The following is a 12,866-nucleotide window of genomic DNA, read 5'->3' as shown; positions in this document are numbered from 1 at the left end:
CCCCCCCTTTTTTTTTCTCCTGTCATTCATTTGAGCTTTTCTTTGCAAGCAGAACCTTTGTAGCTCCATCTATTTTCCTGCCAAATAACCCAAATCTCCAAGATCATGTTTCAACTATCCAGATTTTATTATTTTTTGAGGGTTTTTTTGCTTAAGTGCAGCTCGAGTGAAGGCAGCCTCCATCCAGCATTATTAAAGCAGGGAGCATTACTTGGGAACAGCTCTCTGGGAGCAGACCAAGGCTGAAATCTTGGCCACCTGCCTGTGGCATCAGAAGGGTCAGAATTTAATCCCAGGGTCTGGCTGCTCTGCTGCTCTGCCTCAGCCAGTCATAAACTTTGGGTGCATCAAAGGGTAAATCCACATTTCTTACAGTGCAATGAGACAAAATCCCTGTTCAGCCCCATCTGCTCCATAGCCAAGGAAATCTGAGGTCTGACAGTCTCTTACAGGGTTACCCCAGCCAACATCCCAGAAATCTAACCAGACTAAACAGTCTTATTTCTGAGTCACTAGCCTTATTTCTAATTTTTGAATTTTGGTCCTGTCTTGCAGGGTTCTTATTTATTTACTTGACACCTGAAGTTGAGTACAATATTTCTTCGTAGAGGTTGCAGGTTTTTCCCTGATCATTTTCTACTTTCTCAACCTTATGTCACAGAAAGAAGTAAAAATAGTCCTTCCCTGTGCTTTCTCAGAGTAGTTTTTACTATTTATAGGTCCTTCATCAGTGCCATTTCCAAGTGCTGTTTCCTGCTCCTGTGGTGCATCTGTCTCTTGTGACACTGATGGGTTTTGTTGCTAAACCCCAGCCCAAGGAGGGCTGAAGCTGAGGGTCTGCAGCTGCTGTGCAGAGCTTTAAAGTTTATCCCATCTCGTTCAGTTCTGCTGCCATGGCAGCACCAAAGCTCCTTTCTTCTGATTTGTTAGGGCAATACCAATTCTACCAGTCCCCACTGTCATTTTCCTTCCATCTGATAATTCCTCAGCCTTCAGGAAGGATTTTTGTGTTCAAGGGGGCCCAAATTGCCTATTTTCCCCAATAAAATTTTCTGGGTCTTTTACATTCACATCCCAAATCTTCCACCCACTCGAATTTCCAGCAGCCTCTCGGTGATGCTCAGTGTGTCATCCTGCCCTTAGAAAAGAGAACTCATCCTGTTTCTCTGCCCACCTGACAGTTAATCACCCACTTGCTGGTGATGCTTCACTCAGGAAGCTCCTGGGGATGAATTGTCTCTCTTAGCAGACCCCAGCTCTACACTTCTACTGCTTCAGCTGGGAAAGGATTTTCCACTTTGAATTTCCATTGCTGTAAGGAAACAGTCTTACACCTGGAGGGAGCTGGATCTTCCTCCTGTTTTAGTGATGTGTAGGGAGTGGCTGATTTCCTACATCCTTCTTTCCATAACTGATACACCACAAACCCCCTGCAGCAAATGGAACAGAAAGAGCTTTTTCACTATTTTTCACCTTATTATATTCCAGTTTAGAGGAGGGATGCTGGCATGGCACATGGGATTATGTGTGCAGGATAAACATTGTCTTGCAAGGTCAGGGAGCATCCCAAGCGTTCTGCCAGAGCACAGGAGTGGCTGTTGGGGTCCTGCCCTCTGACCCCAGTGCTGCTGTGGCCGTGCTGATTTCTGCCCACACAGCCCTGGCAGAGCTGCTGCCCAGGCTGGGAGGACAGGAGGAGGTGATGGGGTCAGTGTGGCAGAGGCTCGGGTCACCTGCAATTTCTCTTGGGTGGCTTTTGATTTAATCTTGGCGCAAAATGGGACAGCTGATCTGAGAGACAGGTTATGTCCTTTCTCCATGGTTTCTGCTTTGTTTTCCCACCATGAGCTTGTCTGCATCCACATCCGAGTGCTGGGAATGCTCTGTGCTGCCTTGCTTGGGGGCCTCACTGTCCCCACAGGTGGACACCAGGCTGTGATGAGCAGAAGAGATGCTGGCCTTTTTCTACATGCCATGTACCCCTTCCCCACTTTTTTATTTTCCTCCCTTTAAAAATACAAATGCTTTCAGAGCCTCCTGTTGTCCATCACTTTGGGCGTTGTGTCCCTGCCCCAGCCAAGCACTGCCCCCTGCCCCTCCCCAGGCTGGCTGTGCTCCCAGGGCACCAGGACCCATCCCCACCTCCGAGACCCCACTGCTTCCACACAGGGTCCAAATACAAATCCATTCTCCCTCCTATCCCCAGGGAAGGGGGTCTGCTCTGTGCTAGGGCTTTTCTCACCCCTCCTGCTGCAGAAAGCCAGCAGATCAGCGTGGTAATGGGGGGTGATTACTCTTCTGTTAATCAGGCTGAAAATTAGCTGTGGCATCTCGTTTCTGTTTGTTTTGCTTTGATTGTAATGTCAAAAAGACAGACACATGGTTCACCAGGGCTATGGAGGCTTCTGTATGAAATGTGGGCTTCAGATGCTCTTTAACAGATGGTTTGAGAAACATCTGAAGGCATCCACGACCACATTTCTTCCTCTTGCATTTTCCAAAGTACAATTGGGTGAAAAGCTAAAAATTAATGAACCAAATGATCATAACAACACATTCATATCAGAGAAAAAGAAACAGAAGGATTCCAGGGAAGTGGGAAGCTAAAACTCAGATTACTTTGTCCAGCATGAGTTCAGTGCTGTAGGTGATGAGAGGAACCTCTTTGGAAGGTTGTTCTCAGCTGTGGCTTGTCCTTGACCCCAGTGAGCTCAGCAGGACCTTGGCTGTGTACTGGGTGAATGCTGGGCTGGGTCCTTGTACCGTGTGTGTTTATCTGTGTGTATATCTCTCTCTCAGTGTGTGTATATGTCTGTCTGAGATACACACAACCCCAAGATCTCTCTTCAGGGGTGTGATTAAGGCTTCTGTACGCACTGGAGGATGCCTTTGGTTGACTCAGTGGGCCCCTGCTCATCCAGCCAAGGATGTCCAAGGTGTCCCAAACCTCTACTGCCCATGGAAACCAGGGTCAATCATGGGAACCCCATGGGCCACATGAGCCTGGGCTGGTGTTTGGCCTTCTAACCAATTTAACTGGTGTCAGAGACTCATGCTGGGACTGACAGTAATCTGGAAATAATCAGTTGCCTTTAGGGGAGCGGATTATTTGCACGGAAGGAACTGCATCTTTCTGGAGGGACTGCAGAGGAGACTGAGAGGACAGAAACCCATGTGTCTCCCTGAGGCTCTGCATGCTCAATATCCCACTCCCACGCCAGCTCCAGGACAGCCCTGGTAGCACCACCAGCCCCTGGGGCTACCTGGGGATGCAGGATCCCATTGTGGACACCTGAGGAGTCCCCAGGATGCCGAGGGTGGCGTCAGCTGAGCTTGCATGGGATGCTGTGCCCGTCAGCTCCTCTGATTACCCACCTCAGTGTAAAATAAGATTGGGATTTGATGCCCTTCAGCCTGTCCATTCTGCCCCTGAATTCAGCAAGAGCTGCCTGCTGGTGGTTGGTGGCCTGGTGGGATGATGGGGCCACGTCATTCCCCTTCCACAGGTAGAGGGCTGCTCCATGGCGTGGAGGACCCTGGTCCTGGTGGGCATCTCCTGGCAGGGCAGTGCCTGAGCAGCCATTTGGGATGGAGCTGTGGTGGTGCCTCCTCAAAGTCAGCAACTCCCCAGAAGTGGTAGGCCCTGTCTGAAAATCATTACAAAAACCAGATGTGTGAACACAGGTGTTCAACTCCCTTCCCATAAGGGACTGCACCACACCCTGTTTTTTTATCTATTTTTGTTCTTTTCAATGCCAGGCTTCATATAGTGGTATTTTCCATATCAAATAATTCACAGATAAACTAGCTCTTTTTGTGAGTGGGTTTATTTTTGAAAAAAAAAAAAAAAGAAGAAATTTGAGATTTTTGGATATTATTTGACAAAACAAGTTAAAGTTTTGGCTTTCCATGGTTTACACAATTTGAAAAATATTACTTTTTACAAATATATTTAGAGGAAGAACAGAGTATTATTTTTGTTTCCAATACAGATGAAAAATCTTCCTGAAGTTAATTGTAGATAAACTGACACCACCAACTCAATGAGCAGAATGCCTCATGTCTAATAATTAAAATTACTCACCACAATGAAACAAATTTCAGAAACCCTCATGACTTTTTATTTACTTATTTTTTCCTCACTGAACACTCAAACAGAACAATCCTGTCATGAACCCGGCCCTCAAAACACCTGTCTTTTAAACCCAGAGTCCATAATCAAAAGTTTCCTGTCTGGCATTTGCTTCCAGGTCTAATTTTTACTCTCCCCTCATTTCCAGTAAAAGCAAACCGTGCAGAGAGTCACTATGCGGATGCTGCTCAGGAAACTCTAGGTACCACGGGAAATGCGTCGCACGAAACTAATCAAAAGCTGCACGGCTCATTCTCCCTCTACCCTGCTACCACCCGTTCTGATCACTTCTCTGCTTAATAGAGGTACTAGATGAGTAAAAAAAAAAAGGTGGAAGAGCCTCCCCGCTGCCCGCCCCGAAATTAGAGCCTTCCCTGGCTGCCAGTTGTGCAGAGCGCACGAAGCGAAGGGATGAGGATGGGGAATTTGGGCTGGGCCAGCCAAGCCAGTGTCTGCTCAGCAAGGGAGGAGGCCAGGAAATGAAGTTAAACAAATGATGGAAAATTTTCAAAAAAAAAAAGCAAAATGAAAAATTTTAATTTTTTTTTTTTGTAAAAGATCCCGTCCTCCCTGTCTCTCCACCCCTCCTCAAGGTCCAGGGAATCCTTGCAAATTGACTTGCACTGTACAGCAAAGTCCAGTTAGTAGCATGAGAAATACCAGCTTCCTGCCTCTGCTCAGTCACCATTCCTTTGGCTCTCTGACCGTGACAAATTGACCTTTCCTAGCCTGGTGGCCTTTGGAAGCCACAGCTTGCCTATCTAGCACCTCTACTACGCAGCTAGAGAAGGACTAATCTCAGCCTGTCCCGCCAGACGTAGGGGACAGGGCTCCCCTGAGCGTTGACATTGGCCTTGTGAATGGTTCTGTTTCTAGACCCCCAGGGGGACAGACAGCTTTAGCTCAGGGCTTTCTACGAGCAGGGTTTGCATCTTTTTCATCCAGCTGACAACTGCTAGGTGTTTTCAGGGACTTCCCAACCAGCATCCCTTAGTGCACCCACGGCCATATACACAGACGCATAGATCTTCTCTTACTTGTGCATAAATACTTTCCACACCTGCACTAGAAGAGTCTCTGCCCCCACCCCTGCTCCTCAGCAGCAAACATGCACCTTCTTGATCTCCCACTGCCCAGAGTTTGCATGCTGTGAATGCCGGCAGGGGACCCCCAGCTCCTTGCCCCCACAGGCAGGCAGGTGGACAGCCCAGGAGTGGCAGGGCACTGAGTGATGCCGCATGTTTGTGAACTCGGATTTTTGCATGCTCTTTTTTGGAGTCCGTTTTAATTCTCAAAATCACCAGTCTCTGTATCCCTCAGAAAGCCAACAAACTACAGCTTTGAAAGTTATAAAACTGCAGCTCTAACAGTATATGTATCTCTGATTTTCTTCATTAATTGTTTCAACCTGTATCTTTTCTTTTCTTGCTATTTTTTGACCTGCTGGCTCTTTTTATTCTCTGTCAGTCTAGAGAGTAGAACTCGTGGCTGAGGTTTGCGTGTACCAGGTGCTCAGATGTAGAGTGGTAAATCCCATCTCTGAATGGGTAACAAAGAGGAATGGGGCATGATCTAGGGTTGATTAAAAGCAGTTTCTCCATGGTAGGAAATCCCTTACATCTGGATAAATAGCCTGAACCTCTGAATCAGCCTCCTGCTACATACTTGGTGGTGCTATGGCCTTCCTTGAAGGTTAGCCTTCAAAAGTGGGGGTAAATATTGGGGGATCATCAGTTGCACAGGCAGCATTTCAAGACAAATGGCAAAGATTTGGTCAACAGTCTAGCTGGAAAAAATGATCCTGACTTCTGTGGTGTTTCCATTTGCCAGGTGAGGTTGTTTCATGTGTGGAGGTGTAGTGTGAGCAGGGAGTTCTCCCCAGAGAAAGCCTCCTCTCAGTTGCTTAACACTGAGGTTGTTTTTGGCAGAGATGAAAATGAGCAGTGCTATTCATAATCTGTCCTCTCATCTGTTCGTGTCTAGTTCTGTTTTCTGGAAAATCAGCCACTCTGATCTCAGTGTCTTCCTTGCATGTCTTCCTAGGCATGGATTTTTAATTGCTAGAGCCAGTGTGATTTTTTTCTGTTTTCTACTGAATTCCTTCCCACTGTGGTCCTCATTTCATCTCCCACGTCTAGAGTTCTGCAAGGGAAAGGGAGGATGAAACAAACTGTTACCTCAATATCTTCTTAATCTGTTGGAAAGTCTGAAAAGAAGGATGACAGACTGTGGTTCTTCCAGTCAAAAAGGAGCCTTTGTCTTTGGAGTAGCTACAAGAGCATCTTTGTAACCTGCATCCATCCTGAATGTGGTGTTATACACCCTGTGCTTTAGTAGAACTGTGGGTTAATTTTTAAGGGATGTAAAAATAATTGAGATTTCTTGTTTCTCTTGGACCCTTGGGTGTCTGCCACCAATCCCCACTGCACAAACTCTTGGGGCAGATGCCAGCACATTGATGCAGCTCAGGCTGAGTGCTAAAAGCCTTCATCTAGGATGCGCATAACGAAATAACAGCACATGATGAGGCAATCATGGAAAACTCAATGTAGGTAAATTAATAGGAGCTCCTTAGAAGCTGTGGTTTCTTAATGTACTAAACCAATGGTCTTTAGTCAATAAATGCAATAACACATTCATTTTTAGACAGTAATGTAACTACACCAAGCCAGATTATCAGCTCTATCATATTCTGCTTTGTAAGAGACTTTCCCAGCACACTCAGAGACGAGGGCACCTCACAGTGGGAAGAGAGCAGTGAAAGAAAGGTGTTTGCAGAGCCTTTGACTGGCCTGTGGCTCTCTGGGTGGTGCAGGTTCCTTAAAGGCTGCTTGGGGAATGATCAGCCAGCTCGGAGGTGCAGCCTGGCTGCTTTGCTTTGCTCCCAAAATGCAGCACAGCCGAGCTGGCAAACAGCAAAGGGCTGGGAGAAGATGCAGGATGTGGCTGATGTGGTGTCTGACAGCACTCAACACCAGTCTGGGAGAAGAGGGCTGGGAATTAGGAAGAGATGGGTGATTATAACAGAATGCTGCAGGACAGCCAAGGTTACAGATATGAGTCTGGCTCCACTGTCCCTTCTCTCATCCGAGGCTCTGTGCTTTTCTGTGCTCCTGTGGTGGCAACAGGAATGGTGCAACTCCAGTCCTCACCATCACAGCATCAGTGGCTCCCATCCAAGTCTAGCAGGGTGGTTGTGGATGAGGAAAAGGAGAGGGATTACTCACCATGACAGGATCACTGGCTGATGTTTTGTTTCCCTTACACTCATGTTTCTCTGGTTCTAGAAACTGCATTCTCTAGGCTGAATTCACCTTTTAGCAATGTTTTTTTTCTGGAGTCACTGGAATCAGACCAAGCTTGAGCCAGACCCTCTCTTGGTTTTTGTTTTAGTTGTGGCAAATTTTGCATACACAGTTTTATTTTCCTTTCCTTCATGTCTCCAGTAATTGTTGTCTGCCTCTTACAGCAGCAAGCAGACTGGAGCCCTGTGATAGTCACAAAGGCCATCATTCACTCCTGGCATTCCTGCCTGGTTTTAATCAGTTGTTCTCATATGCCACAAGCTCAGCACAAACTCTTGATTTAGAAAAAGCCCCTTATTTACCAACAGGAGACAACCTTTTTCTCCTGGCCACAGCTTCTCAGAAGAATGAGCACTGATACTGGTTGAGTTTGGATGCAGAGATGGATCTGAGTCTGTGCTAGTCCGACTCATTCTGGCTAGCTGAGAAGAAAATGAAGTAATGGCTCAAGCATTGTTTAAAATCAATGACAAGACCTTACAACTGATACTTTTTATTGATCTAAAATTACTGCTAATGTAATGAGTCCACATTTTTTTAAAGTGCTGATTTAATACTATAGAGAACTGGAATAAACCCCAAACCAGAGCATTTAAAACAGGAGCTTAAACCCCTGGCATCCTAAGGAGGCTGATGGCAGCTCATTTTGAAGGTCAGTACTTGTGCCTTTCTCTGCTGAGTGCTGGGCAGTTGGATTTAACCAAAATGCAAAGCCCACTAAAGCAGTGAGCATCATCCAGTTTCTCCAGCATGAACTCTTATTTTTTGACTGGCAACAGAGAACAATCAGCTCAGTTTCTATCCTTTGTTAAATTCAAAACCTGAATATTTATAAACCTTCCCCACAGTCAGCCTGGAAAGGTAATTTTTTGCTATCAAATCTGTTTTCATAGATGCTACTTGGAGTGTACCTAGAATTAAATCACAACCTGATTTAAACCTGTGATTTAAACCTGATAGGCTGTTGTGGCTTCCCCTAATCTGTGCCTCTGGTTGCAAAGCCACAGTTCCCTTTCCCTTCCTCCCCGTGGCACGAGCAGAGCTCCTGCCCTGTGCTCACGCCGCTGTCACGACTGTGAGCGTCCATCTGTCCCTGCTGTCCTCACCTTCGTGTCACCAACACCTCCCACTCAACTGGGGCTCATTACCATCCTGGAGTGACATCCCAACACCACCTCTCTGAGGCACTCTGCATCCCTGTCCCTCTGCATGACTTTCTGGTTGAGTGAGAACATGATCTTGGATTAGCTGACAACATATATCCCTATGTATGTCTGTATTTCTTTGGGATTTTTTTCCTACCAGCTCCTGCAGACCCCAACAGCATCCTCCTCTGCAGGGATTGTACTTGCATGTGATTCCAGGTGTCATTTCCAATGAGGAATTGCATGGCAGAAGGAAAAATTCTATAAGTTTTTCATGGTGTCTCGTGTCATCTATGTTAAAACAAAGAAGTTACATCAAGTGTTGGGTTTTTTTCCTTAGTGAGAACTTGGGAACAAAACCCACCCAGATCTTAACTGTTCATCAGATTTCTATGAGATTTTTTTATGTGTTGCTCCTCATGCTCTCAGGATTGAAACTCTTTGCTTGTATCCCTCACCAAGTTCAACCCTTTCTTTTTTGCTTTTTGTGATTCCTGCAAACATTTGTAGCACATTTGTTGTGGGAATGGAAAAGAGGCTCCAAGGAAAAGGCGCTGCCATACTCAGTGAAAGGCAACTGGTTTTATGCTGGGATTGGTGATGGGAGAAACTCAGCAGAGGATAGGGCACAAAAAGATCACTTTGAATCCTGAATATTGCTGTGTTGCTAAAGCATTTTTATAAAACTTACTTTTTAAAAAGGTAATTCAAAGTAATAGTACTACTGAAACACAGTGGATTTAAAACATATTATTCTTTAAAGTCATCAAAAATAAAGAAAGAAGATCCAGTTGGCCTATTTAGAATCAAATGATGAAATTTCAATCTGGTTTCTAACCCAAGAAACTCAGAGTGAGAATTTCCTTTAAACCTTTGGCACATTATGTACAATGGTTTTGGTGGCAGTAGTAATGAAGGCTTACATCCAGAAAGGTGTTTAGGCAGGTGATGTTTCCCAGATTCCTGTGTGGATTTGTACCTCTGACCTGGATTTCAGCTCTGCTGATCCCATGGCCTTCAGACGGACCCTGTAGATGGGCACCACACTGGAAATTCGATCCCCAGCACTTACCTGAATTAAAATTTGTCTTTAATTGGAATAATTTGGTCACGAGCAAATTTTATTTTCTATCCAACCCATCTTTCAATGTGAAATTGCTGCTGAGCTTGTGACTGCAGCCAACCCTTCCCCACAGCCCAGGGGATGCCCTCCCCAGAAAATTCTGCAAAATGCTGCCTAAGCACCTTTCTCTCCCTGTAAATGTTTGTTGTCTTGCAATGTAAAGTGACTTTGTAAAAATAGCACCTTCTTAGTCAACAAATCTGCTCCCTGAGTGTCCTCGAGTCACATCTTCTTCCTTGGATGGCCGGAGCTGGTGTCTGCTCCTGTCAGCAGGGAACAGCCAGCGGCTGGGAAAAGGGAGCGGCGTTTTGCTTTGCTTCAAAACCAGCAGCCAAGTTCTCACTGAAGAACCTCGTGCCAGTTTTGAAGACAAAGAAGGGCCGTGGGGCTCTGACTTTTAAGTTGGTGTTGCTGAAAGACACACCAAAAAAAAAAAAAAAAAGAAAAGCAGGTCTTTGGTTGGTGATGTGGAAATTAAAATTTCTGAAATGTTCTTCCCGCAAATAGCGGCAGAGAGTTGGCAGCAGAATGATAAGTGGCTGCAGCAATGGTACAGAATGTTGGGAATTCAATCCCTGTCTTCACTCAGTTTTGATATGCCTATATATAAAATATTGGCTATTTGTGCAGCTATCTCGCACTGGTTGTCCAAGCTCTAATCAGTGGAGTTTAATCGTTGATTACTATTAAGAAAATATGAAATGATCCAAAAGTATTTGCAGTCTGCTTTCCCCAGTGCTGTCTCTATAAAGTTTGTGGTTTCATAAAGATTCACAAAATCTCTTTGTTCTTAGATTTTCACATGAAAATTCAACATCTTCATTTGGGTGAAAGGCTTTAAATGCAAATTTCAGAATTTGGAAACTAATTAGAGCAGGGTGGTCACTATTTCCCAGTGAGAGATCATCTCTGTTTCACCATAATTGCAAGGATTCTAGTAGGAAAAGAGGCACGAAAGTGCCATATTCTGGAGTTTTAAAATTTTGCTTTCCATGTTTATGACAGCCATAGCAGACCTCGAGGGAGATGGCAGATAGCTTTTAGATGGGATTTTTATAGGATACAGAGGAGTGGCGCAGTGTTTGTATTTATGTGTTTCAATATGTAACTGGATAAAGAGGAACTTTTTTGGAATATATAAAGGGGGCAGATCATGTTTTAAGAGGGAGGAATTACAGGAAGTGAAGAAAGGGAAAGGACAGATCTGAGCACCAGAAATGAAGTGTTCGCACAAAAGTTTTAAGATGGTGGCTTGGGGTTTTTTTAATTGGTATTTTCTTATTAGCCATAGTGTTTTGGAAGGCAGTTGTGAAAGAAAAGCTTCCTAACTGGTAATCGGAGTTGATCAGTGATTTAAGGAATCATAACCTCATTGTTAATGTCATTCTGTCCCGCCAGCCCTGGCATCCCATGAGGGGCTTCTGTTTAAGTCCTCATTATTTTCTCTCTCTTACAAACCATTCCCATTTCACTCATGATGACGGAAACATTTCTACAATGCTTTCTTTAAAACAAAAATAAAAATAAAAAATACATATTGGAGAAAAAAAAAAAGACAAGCCAACAGCAAAGCTACATGTCACTGCTGCTTGGAAGTGCTCTTGGTTTCTAATGGCTGGTGGGGAAGGACTGCGTGGTTTCCAGAATGACTCCTCCTGCTGTCTCCTTTTTGTCTTTGTTTCAACGTGTTTCTCTGAACAGTCAGAAGGTCAGTTTGAAAGATCGTGTCTTCTCCAGTCCCCGCGGTGCTGGCACCAAAGGGAAAGGCTCTCCACAGGCTCAGGGCATCAGGAGGTCCCCCAGTGCTGACCAGAGCATCGAGGACAGCCCGAGCAAAGTGCCCAAGAGCTGGAGCTTCGGAGACCGCAGCCGAGCCCGGCAAGCGTTCCGCATCAAGGGAGCGGCGTCGCGGCAGAACTCGGAAGGTGAGGGCTTGGGCTGCTGTGCTGGACCCTAAATTCCCAGCTGGCCCCAACATCCTCTCCCCACCCACCTAAGGAGGGCAGAGCTGCCAGCCAAGGTGTTGGGACTCCTTCTCCTCCCAGTCTTTTAGCTTGGAGTAGCCTGAGCAACCTGATCAAGTTGAAGATGTCCCTGCCCATTGCAGGGGGTTGGGCTGGAGGGCCTTTAAAAGGTCCCTTCCAACCCAAACTTGTCAATGATGATTACAAGAGGCAAGAAAACCCCTTCTGATACCCATGATAATTTGTTTGTATTTCTGTATATAAGGATGGGGAAAGGAGGAAGAGTCAGGTATAGGAACAAGAGGAAATGATCTCAAGGTGTGCTGGGGAGGGTTAGGTTGGATATTAGGAAAAATTTCTTCCATGAAAGGGTGGTCAAGCCCTGGAACAGGCTGCATAGGGCAGTGGTGGAGTTACCTTTTGGAGGGATTTAAAACACATCTAGATGTGGCACTTGGGGACATGGTTTAGTGGCTGGGCTTGGCCGTGCTGGGGGAATGGTTGGACTTAATGATCTTAGAGGGCTTTTCCAACCCAAATGATACTGGGATTCACTGATACAGGGATATGTGAGAGCTGCAGTTGGCACTGCAAGTATCACCTAAGCATATCCTGGGAAATGCTCTCATCTGGATGCTCAGCAAAGGCTCCTCTGCTGCTTCCCCTGGGGTTGCTGTTTGTGATCTGCCTCATCTTTCCTTGTGCAGCACTGGCACGGGAAACAGTAACGTGTTGTGTTTCTCCTTCCCTGTCCCAAACCCAGAAGCAAGCCTCCCTGGAGAAGACATTCCTGATGAGAACAAAAGCTGCAACTGCGAGTTTGTGACAGAAGATTTGACACCAGGGCTCAAAGTCAGCATCAGGGCAGTGTGGTAAGAGGGGGAGAGGGGGGAAGCACTCCAGAAAAATCAATTATAGAGAAAAGTGAGAAGTGTAAAGCCTGAAAAGTGCTGGCAAATGCTGACATGTGTGTGCTGCAGGCTGCTTTTCCCCTGGGTGGCCTGCCCTGCTTTACAGACAATTTTGCCAGGAAGGGCAATTTTTGCTTAGGAAAGGAATAAATGGAGAAACAGGAAAATCCCCCGCAGGGATGCATCCAAATGACAGTTCTCACCAGCTCTGAATGTAATGCTGACATTTCTAAAAGTGGTGCAGAGAGCACACGCACAGATGACAGTCCAAGGGGCATCAGGGACC

The 12,866-nt window shown here is 45.7% G+C and overlaps 1 protein-coding gene across 11 annotated transcripts in view; it reads left to right on the top strand.

Moving 5' to 3' along the window:
* KCNQ2 (potassium voltage-gated channel subfamily Q member 2) overlaps positions 1-12,866 on the top strand; it is a 73,807-nt gene that overhangs the window by 40,774 nt on the left and 20,167 nt on the right. For 5 of the 11 annotated variants that reach the window (XM_030963104.1, XM_030963110.1, XM_030963111.1 and 2 more), the window contains 2 exons: positions 11,407-11,630; positions 12,433-12,541. In XM_030963104.1, the coding sequence (XP_030818964.1) occupies positions 11,407-11,630; positions 12,433-12,541 (333 nt within the window). Of the gene's footprint in view, positions 1-4,280; positions 4,335-11,406; positions 11,631-12,432; positions 12,542-12,866 lie in introns of those variants that run through there. The other 6 variants (XM_030963103.1, XM_030963100.1, XM_030963101.1 and 3 more) reach the window with 5 other exon arrangements.

Source organism: Camarhynchus parvulus, chromosome 20, assembly GCF_901933205.1.
Source record: "Camarhynchus parvulus chromosome 20, STF_HiC, whole genome shotgun sequence".
In the NCBI taxonomy this organism is placed as follows: Eukaryota; Metazoa; Chordata; class Aves; order Passeriformes; family Thraupidae; genus Camarhynchus; species Camarhynchus parvulus.
The sequence above is the reverse complement of the archived record's forward strand: the minus strand, read 5'-3'. Positions and strand labels throughout refer to the sequence as shown.